Source organism: Melanaphis sacchari, unplaced genomic scaffold (assembly GCF_002803265.2).
Source record: "Melanaphis sacchari strain LSU unplaced genomic scaffold, SCAv2.0 Contig4_pilon_pilon, whole genome shotgun sequence".
Classification (NCBI taxonomy): Eukaryota; Metazoa; Arthropoda; class Insecta; order Hemiptera; family Aphididae; genus Melanaphis; species Melanaphis sacchari.
In genome coordinates, this window is record NW_020271335.1 from 8,282,766 (window position 1) to 8,302,255 (window position 19,490).

The following is a 19,490-nucleotide window of genomic DNA, read 5'->3' on the forward strand; positions in this document are numbered from 1 at the left end:
ATATCTTGGTTTTATAAAAATATGTATTTACACAAAAATCTGTTCTCTAAATTAATGACTAAGAAAGACTCCAAGTCAAGATCTCCAGGATTCGTGGTCACAAAAAAAAAAAGACTGGATCGTTCACTACATTGGTTGGCCAAAAAGAGAAAAATCTGAAAACTAAATATAAGGACAGCAAAAATCTTAAAATTAGTGTTACTTACAAGCAAGCTATTAACCTAGCGGTAACGTATTTACGTATAATAAATAATAATCTTATCGTATTGGACAGGCGAATGTGCGTACGATGTAGATAATTGAAGGGTAGGCGGAAATAACGTGCTATGTAAATTTTTTCAATTTTCATGTTTTTGCGGAATAACGTGCTATGAAGCAATCTCGACATATTTTAATAATCAAGAAATTCCCAAAATGTTTTTATCGTACACAATCATCGTGTTTTAACTTAGAAACTGGCGATTAGTTGACTAATAAAACGTGCTATGTGCGTTAAACGTTTACTACGTTATTCACAGTAAGTCAACGCGACGTGAGACGTGTGGATATCACGATGACGATTGTGTTACCTATTTAACTATGACAAGTCTAAATAATTTATCTAGTAGTGATTTTAACCGTCCAAGTGGTGGACGAAAACGGAAAATCAATATGACAGATTGGAAAAATGTAAAAAACAAAACTTTTCGAAATAGGGGGAAAGACATACATCTCAGAGTAAAAAACTTGTACCAGGTAAAACATCTCCAACCGTGGTTAGTAAAAATGTTATGAATGTAGTAAAATAAACATAATGTAGAAAAATATTTTATACACATTTTTAAACATTGTAGGATCAAGTTTGTGACCCGAGTTCATGTCCTTGGCAACAATGACTTTAGCAAGAAAACTTGTATTATTTAATGAATCTTATAAGTTAACGTATGATGAACAATCAGCTTTTTTGTATAAGTGTATAAAAGTAAATGCTCCTATGAGAAGACGACCAGGAAAAACAGATGCTACATCACGACGATTTTGTTCATTTAAATATTACATAGATGATTTACAGGTATGCAAAAATACGCTTTTAAATACGTTTTGTATTACAATAGAAGACGTGTTATGACGTTACAAGATAAAATAAAATTAGGTATTATGACACCTAGGGATAACCGTGGAAAACATTTAAATAGACCTCATGCTATTGATGTCCCTGTATGAGATTTAATTAGACAACACATAAATAGTTTACCTCGTCAACCGTCTCATTACAGCCGTATCGCTACAGATAACCTGCAATGTTTGAGTTTAGACTTAAATTTTTGTGTAAGCTTTATCGATCTTTTAAAAATAAATATCCTGATAAAAATGCCAGTAAACATATCTATAGAAATATTTTTCGGACAGACTTTAAATTACGTTTCGGCTATCCGCGTTCAGAATGTTCAGATACATGCAAACAGTGTAATTTTTTTATAATAAATTAGTAGCAGTTGATACAGAGGAAGATAGAAAAAAAAATAGAAATTGATAGTAAGTTGCATCATTCTAAAGCTGAGCAATCGTATGATGCCCTTAAAAAAGATACAGATATCGGTAAACTCAATAGATCTATTGTTGTGTTTTGCGTTGATCTACAGCAAGTATAATTTTGCCCAAGCCCAACTCTTACACATTCTAACATGTTTTATCAGAGAAAACTTTCCAACTATAATTTAGCAATTCATAACGTAGGTAATAATGAAGTTTTTATGCATTTGTGGTATGAATGTATCGCTAAAAAATAGCTTCGTGTATTTTAAATTATATCGAGAATAATAATAATTATTTATTAAATTTATCTACATCGTGCATTACAGTATCATATCACGAACCAAATTTGAATATCACACTATCACACTTATTATCAGTTATCAGTTTATCATCTATAGTCTATTCAGCTTATTCAAAAGTCAAAACGACAATGTCGAATGGTTTGCGAAAAATTTTCGGTCGGCACCGGCTCCCCTTTGCCTCGACCGTTCTCACGAATTATTTGCGACAAACTAACGAACCACCGTGGACATCATTTTTTGTTAAATACACTTCGGTTGTCGACGACCAACGAGGCTGGTCGCACTTCAATTGGAAAACTGGTGACTCCAACTATCACGTTTTACGTTCCGGCTGTTTCCCGTACATAAAGTACCATTGCACCAAAAGGCCGTACCAAGATCTGCGAGTAGACGACAGATTGTTTAGAATTTTAAAAATTATCAACTTGGGTGAGCAACCGACAGTTTAAAGAACTAAGGGTATAGGTCCTAACATACGGTGTTTTTGAGATTTAAGATTAGGATTTGCAAATAATCTAATACGTTATTTCTTGAGAATAGACAATTTAATTAACAGTTTGAATATTAACACCATAATATTTACGTAATATATCAATATCAATGTTAAAGTTATTTTTAAAAATTTTAACTTATGATTTATATGAAAATAAATCAGAAGTCCAACAGGTTTTTATCCAATTTAAGCATTACTTTTGTGAAATTATTCATTGTGTTCTATTTAAACATCATAAATCATAAATCGTAATAAGCATAATACAATATCGTGGATTATGCTTAATGATTAGGTAACATTCATTGGTTAATGGTTATGACTTATGAGTAAGTTTTATATAAATTAATGTTTTGCCATTTTTATCCAATAAATTACCTTCATTCAAAATTGAAATTAAATTAATTATTTGAAGATAATGTTTATCAATTGGACTTAAATCACTAAATTATTTTACTGAAATTACAATAAATAATATCTTAATTCATATTAATTCCTCAGATATATTTTTTAATTTGCTTATTTAATACATTTTACTATTTAAAGATGAGTTGTGATCTTAAGTTTTTCTAGCAATCAACCATGAATTTAATATGCACTTATGCGTAACTAATTAATTCAAAATTTTGATTAAATATGTGCAACGTGTGTATTCTAGAAATTATTATTTGAAAATTAATCCATAATATTGATTTATGTACCTATAATATTTAATGTAATGGTTTTTGGACACTATTATTATTAAATAATGTAATTTTTTCAGGTATACCATTGCTTTTGTATGGTTTATCTGCTGTTTTTATGATTTCATATAAAGAAATAGTGAAGACACCTAAAGGAGATGTTTATATTTATTTTCTTTTAAAAGAAGACAAAGGTTCAACACATTAAAATATTTTCAAAATTAAATATAGGAGTAGTATGTTTTAGATGAAACTGAATTGAATTTTGTACATTTATAAATTATTTAGAGTTATTTAATCTAAAGTATTAAAAATATTATAATTAATGTTTATAAAATTATGTAAAATATCATAAAAAAAAATTAATTGTAATGAGATTATTATAGTTCTGTGTTGTTAAAAGTTACAATGTAATTTTAAAAATATCAAGTTAAAATGTATTCTTTCATATAAACATACCTTTAATGATATTACAAATAATATAAAATATTTATTCTCTGATAAACAATTTAAAGAAACTAAAAAAAAAAAATATATTAAGCTATTAAATTAAAAGAAAAAAACATTATAAATTTATTTGATAAAAATAAATTTCATGTATTTTTTAAAAATATATACCAATAACCAACAATATTTCTAACAATTCAAATACAGTATAACATTGTATAAACTATAAAGTATTAATAATATAATTCATAGTGCCTATGTTAATTTAATTGATAGCAATATATTACAAAGTTTTACTCAAACTTTGTTGTTTAAGACGCAACATTAAAAAATTTAATTATAATAAAACACCTATTACAATTATTTACTATAAAATTATTCTTTTTTGTAATAAATAAACTATTTTTACTATAAAAATGATAATTACAACAAAGTTTCATACTTATAAGTTAGGTAAACTAGTCAGGAAAACTATTTTAATCATTTTCTGGTACTATCATGGCACGTCCAGTTTCTTTAACAGTAGATTTGATGATATTTTTTGGACCAAACTCTTTCACACTTCTAGTGAATCGTAATCCATGGCCAACTGTTTCAAATGTGTCCTGAGTGACTTCACTAACATGATTGCCAAATCTATAAAATATGTTTTCAAATTAAAAAGCTTCTAACACTGTAATAATAATATATAATACATTAACAATTAGCTTACTTATGATTAACTATAAGCACTGTGTTGTTTGAAATACTTTTACCCAGCATTATTCCAGATTTTTCAAGTCCATCATAGACGATGCTTAAACCTTCAATAGCACCTGCTGTTATATCAAATACATTTGTCATTTTCTCGGAAGCTTCATTTTGGTTCATATTAGTAATACCCGTCAAAATCTTAGTTCCACCTTTATGAACATGTGGAGCTAGGAATTTTCCAACAACACATGATGCTGTACCTATTTTTCCAGCTGAATAAAAAGAACATGTTCATATTAATTTAAAATTAAATAACTTGATTTTATATCATATCATACCAACATAGCATGTTACATCTGCAGCAGTAGATGTCACATTTTTAGCAACTTTAACTCCTTTTTTCATGGGAGAGCAAACATATGTATCGCTTTGAGAAGGGTTAATATAGTTCAGTAAACCAGGAGTAGAGTTGTTCATGAAATTTGATGTTTTTTCAGCACCCTTCACTAATCCATTTGATAAAAAAGTAGCTCCTTTAACGATGTGTGATGAAATTTTGTGACCTTTTTGTCGGGCTGTTCCAGATTGTTTTCTCAATGATTTCTTAAGTATATCTTCTAATACATCTGTGAAAAGTTCCAAATTTTCTGGAAGAACTAACACACCAATAGCTGAATTTCTGTTTTCAATATCTGGAAATAAAAATGCTCCATATTCTGTTCGAAGACATGGTGAACTATTTGCGACAAGAGGATAGTAAATATCTTCAATACAAAGGAAATGCCGCTGTGTGCTTTCTGAATTTGTACCTAAGCAAAAAAGTTTTATTATATTCTTAAATAAGTTATAATATTTATAAAGTTGAATAAAATTTAATTATTTAGTTACCTTCAAGCATAAAAATTTTAACATTTGATTTCTCTGATGGCGATGTTACTTGACCATCATCAGCAATGAAAAATACTTGTGAATTGTCACAGCTAACTAATAGAATTGCCATTGAACTCTGCTCGATGTCAACACGTAAATCATTGAGCATAGCTGATAACTGGTTATATGAAACTGGAGGTTCTAATGTTTCAGAAGTATGAGATTGTCCTTCGTCAGAACGTGTAGCTTCTTGATATGATGGTGGACTTTGTAAAGGTCTACATTCTATAGCCATATTTGAACCACTATCTCTTTGCAACTCAACAATACGGCTTAAAATCTCTTTTCTGAAATAAACGTGTTAATACAGACTTACAATAAAATATAAATTACAATAACAGCAGGGCTGATGCTAAAAATTGCGAGGCCCCGTGCAAAATAATTTAAATAAAATAATATACAATTTATTTTTAATATATTATATTCTTTACTTTTTAGTTCAAATAAATTAAATAAATGTGTACAATAATATATATTTTAGACAAATTAGAAGAGCACAAGTGAGATACTTAGATCCCAAAATTATATTATCGGCATGACAACATTTGATGTAATCTACTTATACTCTTTGGTTCATCACTCTACTATCGATACAAAGAAAATGCCCATAAAGCCATAAATATTTATGGTGAACAAATACTATCAACCATAATATTATAAGTTTTATAATTTATTTATAAATTAATATTAATATGTTATTATGTTAATCACCAGTATTAACATAAATACAGTACATTAGTACTATTGTCTTGAATATTACTAAACTATTATTTCAACTGTAGTTTGTAAGACATAATATTATTGATAATAATGTAATCTTTTCTAAAGTATAATATTTTATCAGTTAATAATTTCTAATGATTTGTTTTTCTGGAGTAAGCTTCGCTTACTAGTGACCTCAGATTTGTACGGGGCCTTGTGCATGTACAGCGGTTGCACTGCCCTTGCATCAGCTCTACAGACTACAACATAACAGTGTACACTTACTTTTCAGTTTTCAAGTACTGTAGTATGTTTTCAACCTCTGTCCATTCAAGACTCAGGTCAGTTGGACGTGTCAGTGGAACTGAGAAGACATTATCAATGATATTAAGACACTGTTCGTACTCCAGCAAAGCCTACAAATGAACGATACCAGTAAGTATAGTTGGTATAGTTCAATAATATTTGAATAACGACGGACTCACCAAATTTGTTTTGCCTTGGGTTTCGAGACTTTTTGCTTCGCGTAGAATGTTGAAAAACTTGTCCGTGGCAGATTTCACGCGACCGTACAATTCGGCGGTTTCGCTTTGACCGGCCATATCTCCGAGAATCTGATTGTAAGATCAAGCACAAAGCAAAATTCAAAAAAAATCGGCGTCGAATGCAAATAAAATTTAAAAGCGTAAATTCGCGATAAATAATATTCAAGACGACTGTTTTCCAACTGTGATGATGTGAAATATGAAAGTGAAGTTATCCTAAATTAAATATTGTGAAATGTTTTGTAATGATTCAGACTGCGTTCTTTGACCTCGCTCTGACGGAAAACGCTGAAAATCGAAATTTAAAATATATGTTCTGATCAGTGATAACACGCGAATAACGACCAAACGTGTACATAATTCGTAGAACACTGAACACAGTAAACACTCATTGTTGTGATTGTAGTGAGATGACTATCAATGAATATTTAATGATGATATTATTTTTGTTGTATGACTCGTCATCTATGTCAATTTTACACGTTGGTAATAAAAAAAAAGTTGTTTTATCGTTAAAAACTCAACATATACTAATTAATAATAGTTATTAATATGTATTTTTAAGTTTATAACTACAGATATACATTCTACAGTTTAATAACATATAACTAATATAACTTAGTAACCATATAAACTTAGTAATGTAAAGATAAATCCATTCAATATTTATATATAGTGGTGGAACTAAAAGTTTGTTCACGTGGGATAGCGGGGCAGCATTTTTAAAAATAATATAAATCAATAAATTGATAATTAATTTATCATAATGAATTATAAATATAGGTACGTACTAATGACTAAAAGAGTTAAAATATAACGGAGTATATAGCCATATAGGTGTTTACTGTTCAGTATTAAATTAAAAATATTTGTACATAACAAAAATTATATTCATCTAAGACCTACAAGTGTCAGGTAATAAGTACTAATATTATGAACGCGTAGAATGTTGTTTTGTAAACATATCTATTGCGTCTTTTGGTTTCATAATGAATATTTAATAATGTTAACTAATTTAAATTATTATTTCCCATCGTCGTTCTTACTTCTTAATCTTGAATTAATTATTTTTAAAAACGAAAAAGTTACTTGTAAGGTTTACTTCACAATTTTAATAGTATAGTTGTATAGGTATTAAAAAATGATGGTTTAGGCGTTTAGGTACTAATAATTAATTGGAGTTTGGTAAATCCCGCACAAAATACGGCTAATAATTTGTTACATTGGTTTATTGATAAGTTCTAATTCCGCTTTATTTAGAACAGAAATTAAATTTGAACCGAGTTCGAAATACATTCGAAATTGTGTCCTCTCCGTCGCAAATATCGTCGACATGCGTTTGACGCGTTCACTCAAAATTATCGCCGTCATCGGACGCGATTGTTTGTAACACGCGTTGGGATAAGGCATACAATTAACGCTGTACCATTAATTATAATCAATGGCTGTACGTAACGATGTTCAACTCGTATAGCCATGTGCGATAAGTTCGTCGTGTGGTGACAATCGTCATTAAACATGTTGGAATTTATGATAGGTATCCAGGCAAAATTAATATTTGTCTATACATCTTACAAATGTCGATTGTAAAAACGTATTTGGGCACTAGAAATCTCGTCAAAATGTCGACTATACCCGGTTTGTAATTTAGGACCGGTTAACAGTTATTCAATGACGGTCCGCGGTTACTTTGTGCGGAAGCGTCGAACACGACGCGTATTTTGTGTTGGTCAATCGCCGGACGATACGGTCGCCACGTGATGAATAAAATAACGTCCCGGGGATTTTGCAACAGACATGTGACCTAGCGATTTTTATTCCGACATGAACTGGAAATAAATCATAACTTATTGTTTTCAACGGAGAGTTCGTAGCTAATTTACGTTCGTGCCCGTAAAAGAGTCGCTGCACCGCGATTTCGTGGGATCCGACAAAAGTTTCTACCACCGGCGTCACGCTAAACGGCAACGGCACTGAAAATCACCGACCGCACGGACTGATCCCAAAATAATTTTTTATACCTCCTCACATCCGTGAACGTCACGGGCGCAACCACCGGCTCTTCAACTTGTCAAAACCGTCATAGAGATATTCATAGCGACCGGTAGCGATTGACATGGGTGGGCCCCTCGATCGGACACCGGACTAATAATTAGATCTAAACCAAGGACCGAATTAAACGCCGAAGGTAAAGCTTTACCCACTGGCATTTTTCGACTGTCCATTATTGACGCGTATACATCGTCGCCTAATAATATATCGACCGGTGATGTGATATCGAATGACGAGGTCGGTCAACGCGATAGAAAAAGTATTGTCGTCATTTAATTATAGACAAAAAACGACTTTATTCGATAATATTAAGCCAATCGACAATAAATTATTCTTAGAAACAGTTAATAAATAATAATTCAAAATTAAACATCTTAGGATGAACAATAATAAAAATAGAAATAGCATCGTTCATTATACAATATCGGGCAATCGTGGCAGATTACTCGTGCTCCCTGATTGTATCAGGTTAAGATTTTATGATAAAAACACAAACATTTATGAATTTAAAAGACAATTATAATAATATTATTCAAACAAAAAAATAAAGTAGTAAAATTACCACTTAAAATTCAAAATATAAAAAACGAAATAAAGGAAACTTAAATAAAATACATATCACACGAAACATTAAACGAATTTGAACAATTATTTTTATTACTTAATGACAATTTGCAACGTTTCGACTACAGAATGCAGATACGAAGAAGTCACAGGCGATTTATTCAACGATGAATTAAGTGATCGCTTACGGCATCAACAAAGTTTGACAACGAATAGTGGTATCGCATAACATTTTCGTAAAATATTTTATTATATCGGTAATTTAATTTTACCAAAAAAAAAAAAAAGGTAAGTGGAATTGTAGTTTTTCAAAGGTTTTTTTTTTTATTTATTAAATTAATTGTGTTAATACCCTAGTGTTTTTACAACATTAATTATAAATTATAAATTACAACAGTATATACAATAATTACAGTACTTTTAATTTGGTTGGTTTATGGATTTAGTTCTGGTTCAGAATCTGGATTTGAGGTGTCAAGTAGGATGTTCTGTAGTAGTTGTGGTTTTAACCTTAGGTTGGAGGATCTTCTGCCAATTTCCTTAATAGGTAAAAACAATGGATATTATATTTAATTATAAAAAATTACCATGGTGAAAAAGCATCGTAGGTACAGTAACATATTTGATACATTACAAAACCTTAGAATATTTAGATTAGAACAACAAATTAAAATAGTAGCGTTTTCTAAAATATGCAATGGAAAATAGAGGAAAGAATGGCCTGTAATTTCTCGTACCTATGCTAAAGCTTATATTTTAATACAAATCCATAAAAATATCTATTTACGAAATAAGCATTCCAATCATTCGACAACACTGTCAACACTAAAAATAAAATTGTAATTATATTGTTTATAATTTTTTTTTTTTTTATTGTCAAAGGCTTAGTCAGATTGGGAATCATGAACACGTATTATTGTTGTTATGTCAAATGCTACGTAATTACATATTCACTGTTATTGTAACATAACGATAATATTATTGTATTTACATAGCAATTTTCGTCGGATGATGAACTTTTGAAGTTTATCCGTGCACAGGATCATACAACTCGTGTCCATGTCCTGTTTCACCAGCCGCTTGTGTTTCAGATATTCTTTAACAGTATTAGTCTTAACCTGCAAAATGATTTTTGATTAATAATTTAAAAGGTACACCATACCAGTAGAATAAATATGCCGATCCTGGCACCGCATCCTCATCCTCATCTTCGTCCCTCATCCCAACCTAACCTCTCCCTTGTTCAAACTTGAATCACCTGACACCTCTAAATAATACAGGTTCTGTTGAAATATTGAATTTTTCTAGTAGTTCCATAGGGTTGTTATCGAATGGTTTTATATAGTAACAATAACTCATAAGATCGTAATGATGTGTTATATTGGTATTTTTCATTTTATTGTTTTTTTTCAAGTATATATTCTAAATCTGCGTATATCGAGAAAGGATGTTTTTGAGTATGTTCCCAGTTTTCAAATTTCATAAAAGTGTGTGGAAGTGGCAATATAGGCAACAGAAGATTATTTGTTATACATTATAACTTATAATCATTAAGTCGTTGATGAGCGTTAACGCCGAAGTAAGTTTTAAAACATCGCTTACATATTGATATGGTGTGTCCATGTTGAGATGGTTGAGCACCGACTAATTTTGATAAATTTATAATACGACAATAATGTTGTTTTCTCGTTCCATCTCCAAATAATAACAAGTCACGGTGGTCATCTAATTCTTCTTCACATACTTTTACAGAAAATATTAAAGTTTGTTGGGAATTTGTTTTGAATTGGTTTTTGCGAGAAATGTTTTTAATGTCAATATTATTTTTATACGTAAGCTTCCCTTGTTTTATACCATATATATTAACTGATACTTCTGGATTTTTTTTTCAAATTTTCGAACATCATTTAGCGTAACGGGGAAATTAAATTTGAAAAATCGTAGATGTTTTCTATTTCAGTGTAATTAGATCCTATTCGAAAATTTTTTACGGGGTCGATGAGTTTGGCCAAGATGCTGTATTTAAAACATTTGTTGTCTGTATTTTTTACGTTGATTGTCGCTTTTTTCCTTTCTAAACATGCGGGTAGTGGTATATAAGAAACACCTTCCAATGGTGAGTATTTATTAATATTGATTAAAATACTATCAAATACTGAAGCAATTTCCTAACGAAAACAAACAACCTAACCTAACCTAACCTGGAGACGGCGGCGGTGGTGGGATGAGGGATGAGGATAAGGATGAGGATGCGGTGCTAGGATCGGCATATTTATTTTACTCATACCGTTGCCGATGTGTTCGTAATAAGTTATTCAAAATTTAGAGATTATAGCAAATAGCAATATTAAATCGGTAAAATGAAATAGAGCGGGGTTATAAAAAAATATATTTTAAAGTACAGTGGATTCAAATTTTAATTACATTTAATTTTGTGACGCTAATGTGCACAATATCATTATTTAATAATTGTTCACATTTTATTATATCCACCATTCAATATTGTTAACGGTTTGTGAAAACACTGTCAAAAATATAATCGTTTGAATAGTTATAATATGATAAATAGAATAGATAGGGTACTTTATAGTACTGTATTTTCAAATTCGTGAGTAGCACTGGTAGTGTATACGACGTTTTTAAAACTCAACAATTTAGCAATGCTATTTTCGACTGAAAAATCAATATTTTGGCTACTGGATATCATACACTTTAATGTATTTGCTATCAATTTTATAAATGTCGGACATCAAGTTTTTTTATAACAGACTCTAAGTCCTCCAATTCATATGAACCACTGTTGATAGTACCATTCTTTAGAACGCAAACAACTCAGTACGAAGTCCGTACACTACGAACTAAATGGGTATAATAGTGCGGTTTAATGACGAGTTGATAAGAACACTGCGCTCTAGCCGCAATTATTATGACTAACGACGAGAAAACCGGTGGCAATATACCGTGGCTAGAGCGCAGGGTAAAAACTAACTCTAACTAGTCATTACTACGGTAACATTGCTACGTATATATACGACTAAATCGTTAACATCAATTGTGAAGGCACACGAGGTAGTTGACGTCAACTCGGCCGTATGGCTACATATCTACTTTCCATGAAAGTAGACGTATACACCGGATGGGAAAATTATAGCTGACTCAATGGACCTGCTTACACACACACTCTCTCTCATTCTATTCCTTTAATTGTGTGTAAGTGTGTTCATACTGTAATCGGTCCATTGTGCTCGCCTCTCCCGGCCATCTTGACGGGGGTTCCGATGCACAGGATTCGGTTAATGAGCGTTCGACTACCTGTACCCGTACCCGCCTTCCGCCAAAATTTTTTCACTTTTTTCTACCCCTCTATTTTTTAGCCACCGTAACAAGTTACAATATTAAATTACAGTCGACGTTATTGTCGGCCCCACATCAGTGAAGCGATTCGAAACGCACAATTTGTTAAACTTTTTATACAGGTTAACACGATTAATCCGATTTGAAGCAACAAGTGGTTATTAGTACCAGTTAAGTTCGATAGTTGAAGGAAGATCCACTTGTTCTTGCACGCATTGCACATCGGCACGACGTGTCGACGCACGTAATTGTTAGTATATCGCGTACAATCAAATAATATTATTTCACTGTTGAGAGTTGATTCGATCTCTCTTCAAAAATCAATTCTACCAAACCTTTTACTGGCCTACCACAGGGCAGCTGTCTAAGCCTAATTCTACTCAGTCTTTAGCTGTCCGGTCACAAATGTCTCATTTATGCTGATGATTTAGTTCATTTTCTCTTCAAATAATCATTTTAACCTTGCTATTGATAATCACAACTCTATCCTCAAGGATCTAAATAATATTATAATCGAAGTGTCTTTCGACGTTGTCCCCAAAAAATGTAAATCAGTCATTTTCACACGACCCTGCAGAATGGGTGTAGAGTGTAGACCGTTTGGGTGAATCGATCCAAAATATAATCTGTTAGGGCGAATAAGTATATACCGTTTGGGCGAGGGTTTATTCAACTAAAAATATCGTTTGGGTGAGGATTATTAAAAATATTGGCATAGGTATTAATAATATTATTATATAGTTAGATAGTAATTAGTAATAGATAGTAATCTACATTCAAAAAATAATTTCATTCGCCCAAATGGTATAAATGATAATCGTCCAAACGGACTATTATTTTTTTATTCAAAATTATTACCTTCGCCCAAACGACCACCGCCCATTTAAAAAATCTCAATATATATCTTAATAATAAAATCGTCTCTTTTGTACCTAAAATTATCTATTTAGGTACTACTATAGACCCCAAACTTCGTTGGTTACCACATATCTAGGGCTGCTATATTTGGTTAGGGTATCGTCATGAACGTTCTAGAAACTCTAGGATGGAGTGTATAGAAATACTCAATCTTGAAATAAAAATTAGAGTTCTTTATTTTAAATAAATTATTTGTTTATTTATTAAGGTTACATAAAAAAAATATTTTTAATTTATTGCAAAAGTACTTGGATGACTATATTTTTCAGAAGAGTTTGCTTTTTTCAATAGTTTTTTCCCCTTTAACATATTGGTAGAACTCTGCGAAGTCATGTTATAATTAACGATCATAATTGATGATTCATTCATATTTGTATGTAATAAAGCGAAATTTTGCAATGCATAGTTTCAATCGGGGCATTTTAGTCTTTTGCCGGGACGTTGGGACAATGAGTTCAATATCGGTAATAGTTCTGATATATCAACCCTAATTAGTAGGTATATGATTACGTCCTCTTTTTGGCCGATAAAATATGAAAACCCATAGTATTACAACCAGGTTCTATGTTTGAAATCGAATTTTTTGCTTGCAAATTCACAAGACAAATATGCGCTGTATATGTTTACTTCAAACGATGGAAAAATATTATATAACAATTCACCGAGTTTCCGCTTAACGTTATCGTATACATCAGTGGTTCTCAACTTTTTTTTCGTTCCGTACCCCTAAGTTTAATATTTTACTAGATTGTACCCCTCATTATAATTTTTAAACTTTTTCACATAACTAGGTACTTTTAAAATATTTATATAAAAAAATAATGAAAAATTCTATGTTACATTTTATTCTCCATATTTTTTAGATAGGTTGACGGTTAAGTTTTAATTTGTGACACAAATTTTTATTTTTAATAATATATAATGAGTATTTTTGAAACGAATAGTTTTAAATAATAAGTTTAAAATTTTCCGCCTTTAGTTAATTTTTTTTCACGTACCTCAAGGGGTATGCGTACCCTTGGTTCAAAACCACTGGTATACATGATAAAATTTTTAAACAGAAGTGACCGCAGTTTGTAGTATTACGTTTTTGTTCTCTGATATAATTATAATTAATGGCACATCTGTGAAAATATTTTTGTACATATAATGGTGGTAGTAAATTTCCAAAACTTTCGTAATATTCTACTTTTATTACAATTTTTTTATACGCTACCCAATGCATTTCTGAAGAATTTGACGTATCCAAGCTGATAATCCCAGATTCTAAATGTTTAAGACGAACTGGTAACATACAAATATATCTCTAGTATAAGCACTCCGTTGAAATGAGGTATACTTTGAGCATATTTCATAAGTTGTAGTCATATAACGCTTTACTGGGTAACGTAAATATTAGTTTTTTGACGTTTTTACAGCCCTACCACTTTATGTAGTGCGAGATATAGGCGGGAACCAATTTTGTATGAATTGCTTTTATACGGTGTGAGATACAACCAGTGTTGAATTCAGACATTTTTTCCAGGGGGGGCAGTATGAGATGTGGAATTAATATAATACAAATTAACAAATTTTACTTTATTTACCTGATTAATATAATTGAACATAATTGAGCTTATAAAAACAATTGAAATTATTTAATATTTAAAAAATGTATAATTAATATTACTATTTAAAGCGTATGCGGCGTGTTTTCTTTGTTGCATATAAATCTATCACCTCGTCGACATATTCAATTGACGGATCTTCATCACCTTCTATACTTATTTTCATACAGTATTGAAGAGTATCTTGTCCCATTCGGTTGCGAAGATTTGTCATAATTCTATTCATCGCACTGAATGATCTTTCTACGGTAGGCGTTCCTATTGGAATACATAAAATGGATTCTGATAATTTTTTCAGATGTTCATAACCAATATTTGCTTCAAGAAGGTCAGTTATTGGATATCCGTTTGTTTTAACTTTCTGTGAAGCAACAAACATAAAAGACTTATAATCTGATAATACTCCATCTTTTTCATTTTCATTTAAAGAAAAACAATCACATAACTGTTCAATAATTTTTTCTGATGAATTTGAAAATGATTTGTAATCTTCGAATATTGCACACCCTTCGATAAGTGTTAAAGCTGTGTCATTAAATCGACGGTTCATTTCTTTGATTGTTTGTTCCAAAAACTGTGAAAGGCAAGATATTGTTTCTTTGAAATAATCGTCTTTTTTTTAGTGAATTAAGTTTACTTGAAATATCAGTAGCATTTTTAATGATGGTACTTTTATTCACTGAATCTTGTTTTAAACCTTCTAAAATTTTATTTAAGTGACATGTAGTACTTTTAATTAATGTTGGCAAAGCTGAAATACAAATTGTAGGACCTTGCAGTGTTAAACTTAAATTAGAGATTGCGCCTAATATTTCATCCAGTCCACACAAAAGTACTATAAAATTTTCTTCGCGGAGACTTAGTAAAATTCCACCGGCCAAAGATGCTAAATCTGCGCCATCTTGATGAATGTGTTCACAAGTAGTAGTTATAGCAATATATGACTGTTTAATTGCATGAACTATTTTATAATGACTTAACCACCGAATTTCAATAGCCTCAGGTATTTTTAATATTGGATCATTTAAAATCGCTTGTATTTTATGAAGCAGTTTTTCTCGTTTAGGAGATTGATGAAACAGTTTATAAATATCTTTCAATACATGGAACACACGTTTAATTTTAGGAAATTTGTTGCGCATACTAGTTAATGCAAGTGATAATACGTGAGCTCGACAGTGAATATATGGCACTTCTCTTCCAGCTTTATCGGATACAAATCTACGAACTCCACCTTTATTTCCGGACATGTTTGATGCCCCATCAAAACCACAAGCTATAATATTATCATAGGACAAATTATGCTTAGTTAACTCATTGCTTATTGCATCTATGATTGTTTGAGCTTTAGTATCAGATAAAGCAACAATATTAAGAAATCTCTCAACTGGTTGATTATTTTTAACGAAGCGAACACATATAGATAATTCAGATTTATTATTTATGTTTGTACTTTCATCGGCTAATAAAGAAAATTTTTTCCCGTATATTTCTTTGTCTAACTTAGCATCTAATATTTCTGAAGCACAACATAATAGCTCACTAGCTGTAGCTTTACTCGTGTATGTTGAGCGGTCACTATTTGCATTAATCCAATTTTGAAGTGAATCGCTGGTTTTCACAATTAATTGCTTAATTAATGGCTCATATTTAGTTGTATGAGCTATTTCTTCTTTCACTAAAAAATAAACAGATCGGAAAAGGTATGATAAATGTTTGCGGTTTATTTTACATTCTTCAGAATTTTGATTTAAAATTTGATTATATACAGGGTTTTTTAAAGCTACCAAAGCAAGTTTTTCTAGTTCTACACTACGAATATGTGACGCAGAATATGTATGTTTATTTAATTTTCCATCTTTTCCCAAAGCATTTTTATAGTTTTGGAATGGTGTTTTAACAAAAATTCCTCTTGAGCTAGCAAATAACGCTGAATCGTTGATTACATGTTTTTCACATAATTTACAAAAAGCACCAAATCTCTGATTATCAAAATAAAGCCAAGGATAATCTGCTTCCCATTTAGTGTTATACAATCGATTTACTTTACCTTGTTTCGATGAACTACTAGTTAATGTAACTGGGTTCTCTGGTAGGTTATCTAAAATAAAAATTATAAAAACATTAAATAATAAAATTAAATATTTCTAAGTAGAATGTAGATTATCCAAAATATATTTTACCTTCAGTTGAAGAGTTAGTTACAATATCTTGATTTATGTTAATAGAATCTGTTGAATCTACAATTTTGGTTTTTTTATTAGATGAAAAATAATCTTTGATTGATCGTTTTGACATTTTTAATTTTATAAACAAAAGAAGCGTATTTGCCACAAAACTATTACAATCACAAAATACAAAATAATAATAACTAGGTAATTTTTTCTACGTTAATATTGACTATAACAGAGACGCGTGATTTTTAAACTGCGAGGTGGTGTCTACCGTCTAACATTAGGATTAAGTAACCCAATAAATTAAATAACATTAATATAATATGTTCGCGCAAGTTATCGAGTGCGATAACTTCAAATAGATATTAATGCCGCCCTAATCGCGACTCCTCTCTTCTGGGGTCGATGGCCCTATTATGTGCTATTTTAAAATCGATTGCCCGACAGTAAAAACGAATTAGTAGGTCAACGGCCCTAACAATCACGTATCTTTACGGAATTATAACCGCCGTAAAGATTACGTATAGATATTGCCCTATCTTAGGTGATATAGGGTCATTGGTCACTAATTTCGAATAGCATATTTTTTGGTGTTGTCGGAGACACCGGCAAAAAGGAATAGTGTCTCCTCGGTGCGACGCCTTCGTGGTAACAAGTTGTCGGCACGTTGCCGCCTCAGACCGTCTTGTGAACAGTGTTTCCAATTATATTATTTTAACGGGCTGTGTAATATGCACCTAGACCATTCAAATTGTTTCATTAATAAATAAATCATTTATTTACTGACATTTAACCGGGGGGGGGGGGGAAAACAAAACTTCAGGGGGGGCAGTTGCCCTCCCTGATGTATACCTGGATTCAACACTGGATACAACCCATTACTCAAATGTGATAGCGGTTTTGTATTAAATTCATAAGTTGTCTTGAAAAAATTGGTAATACCACCAGTTAGAGTTCTCAAAGCTGATAAACTAGTGGAAATCAGTATGAACGGTAATACATTATATTTTTTTCGCTATTGCCATTATTTTTGGGACTTTAATCTTTTTGGTTTTGAATGCGTTTTGTGCAACAGCTATACATTTTTTTGCTCAATTTCAACAAGTTTTTTTTCACCAATTTTTTTCTTTATAATGTTTTTAGTAGTTCCTATGCTGCTTTAAAACCACATTCAGTATCTATTTTACATTATACTTTCATGGCTGTAGTCACGTCTCAAGCCACTGATTTTTCTTTTAAACAAGATTTTTTCGAATTGAACCTATCCCAGGTTCGTTGTTTTAGTATATGGTCAGCTTCGTTACGATCTATGATAGAGTTACTTCTGCCGCATGCGATATCGTGCTCTCTGCAAGCAGAGTCCACAGGATTTATATATACCGTTATCACCGCGAGCTAAACGTTTTTTTTTTTTTAATTTGTACCAGGTCTGCAATATTGGTAACCTACAAAGAAAAAAAAATTTTAATTATGATAAATAGTCTTAGAATTCGGTTGAGGGATAAGGGAACTTCTCGATATTGACCAGTCATAATATTGTAACACTATCGCGATCTTGACACATATAATTAAATATTTCAATACTATACCTAACTTTTTAATTTGTCCAGTATTTATTACGTATTTATTTACGATACTTGCTAGTTTCGGCCCATAGTGGGTTAAACACCAATAAAATTTAAAAAACTATTCTCTTATTGTGAGTTCTCTGAAATCGTAATTTTTTAGTTATTTATTTATAAGTCTCTGTAGCGCGAGGCATCCGAAGTAGCGGGGAATTTGGACAGATGCCCACCCCTTTCTACATCGTCCATTCGCAATGATGCTGGCTAAATTTGTAAGTCAACACAATTGATATTGTTGTTAAAACCCGCAACACCGTTACATCTATTTTCGTTCATATTGAAATGTTAGTACTTATCTTTGTTACTGTTCTGTGTGATCTAGAGAAGAGAGAACTGTCGTTTATTCGTTTTTCTCTCCTTTGTGTTGGCTTAAGCGCTAAACGCGTATGTTTATTAACGATAAGAATACCGTAGTACCAATAATCGAGTTTTTGCAAAGGTACCTAAAACAAACGGTTTGAATATTAAAGATTGTTTCAGTGATGAATCGATGTTAAAGTTATTTGTTATTTTACTAAAATGCTTACTTCAATCATTAAACCGTTTTTTCCTGTGTTCCACAGCTTGGAATTCCTGGTATCTATGATCTATGATGTCTACTAGTTGGTTCACAGAATAAACAGAACGGAATTATTTTTATTTAACGTGGACTTTTATGGGAGATGATAAAATCGTGTCCAACATTTTGTAAAATTAAATGTGCTGCCACGTACGGGGAAATTACCATTTTTCTTTATTTCGTGTAACACTGTTAATTCATTCAAATTTGCATTCAAAGTTCAAACCAATTATTGTTTTTTAAGAAATTAAATTTTTAGTTTCTACTTCCTATTAAAGTACTATTAAAGTATTTAGTTTATGTTCAACGTTGTGGGTAAATGAACAAAAT

At 31.1% G+C, this 19,490-nt stretch overlaps 3 protein-coding genes across 3 annotated transcripts; 1 reads left to right on the forward strand and 2 right to left on the reverse strand.

Moving 5' to 3' along the window:
• The first annotated feature begins 1,894 nt into the window (after positions 1–1,894).
• On the forward strand, positions 1,895–3,242 carry LOC112599060 (uncharacterized protein C15orf61 homolog). Its single transcript, XM_025345776.1, has 2 exons — positions 1,895–2,246; positions 3,071–3,242. The coding sequence occupies exons 1-2, from the start codon at positions 1,946–1,948 to the stop codon at positions 3,196–3,198; spliced, it is 429 nt and encodes a 142-aa protein (XP_025201561.1). The 5' UTR covers positions 1,895–1,945; the 3' UTR covers positions 3,199–3,242.
• Positions 3,243–3,853: 611 nt separating this feature from the next.
• Positions 3,854–6,687, reverse strand: LOC112598834 (protein spartin). The gene is made up of 6 exons (XM_025345467.1): positions 6,248–6,687; positions 6,048–6,178; positions 5,019–5,347; positions 4,469–4,939; positions 4,150–4,402; positions 3,854–4,073 (listed from the first exon to the last, which is right to left on the reverse strand). The coding sequence occupies exons 1-6, from the start codon at positions 6,362–6,364 to the stop codon at positions 3,914–3,916; spliced, it is 1,461 nt and encodes a 486-aa protein (XP_025201252.1). The 5' UTR covers positions 6,365–6,687; the 3' UTR covers positions 3,854–3,913.
• A 2,670-nt stretch (positions 6,688–9,357) lies between these two features.
• On the reverse strand, positions 9,358–17,100 carry LOC112599216 (zinc finger protein 862-like). The gene is made up of 6 exons (XM_025346033.1): positions 16,986–17,100; positions 15,473–16,903; positions 14,915–15,399; positions 9,915–10,041; positions 9,711–9,748; positions 9,358–9,462 (listed from the first exon to the last, which is right to left on the reverse strand). Exons 1-6 carry the CDS (start codon positions 17,098–17,100, stop codon positions 9,358–9,360), a joined length of 2,301 nt encoding a protein of 766 aa, XP_025201818.1.
• Positions 17,101–19,490: the final 2,390 nt, after the last annotated feature.

Excerpts from the sequence above, each read along its gene's own strand:
- LOC112599060 (XM_025345776.1), top strand. The coding sequence starts at position 1,946 with ATGTCGAATGGTTTGCGAAAAATTTTCGGTCGGCACCGGCTCCCCTTT. Across the intron at positions 2,247-3,070 it reads TTTAAAAATTATCAACTTGG|GTATACCATTGCTTTTGTAT; the intron begins GTGAGCAACCGA and ends TAATTTTTTCAG.
- LOC112598834 (XM_025345467.1), bottom strand. The coding sequence starts at position 6,364 with ATGGCCGGTCAAAGCGAAACCGCCGAATTGTACGGTCGCGTGAAATCT. Across the intron at positions 4,940-5,018 it reads TAAAATTTTTATGCTTGAAG|GTACAAATTCAGAAAGCACA; the intron begins GTAACTAAATAA and ends TTTTTTGCTTAG. Across the intron at positions 4,403-4,468 it reads AGATGTAACATGCTATGTTG|CTGGAAAAATAGGTACAGCA; the intron begins GTATGATATGAT and ends CTTTTTATTCAG.
- LOC112599216 (XM_025346033.1), bottom strand. The coding sequence starts at position 17,100 with ATGTCAAAACGATCAATCAAAGATTATTTTTCATCTAATAAAAAAACC. Across the intron at positions 9,749-9,914 it reads CATCCGACGAAAATTGCTAT|TGTTGACAGTGTTGTCGAAT; the intron begins GTAAATACAATA and ends TTTTATTTTTAG. Across the intron at positions 9,463-9,710 it reads ATGATTGGAATGCTTATTTC|GAAATTGGCAGAAGATCCTC; the intron begins GTAAATAGATAT and ends TTACCTATTAAG.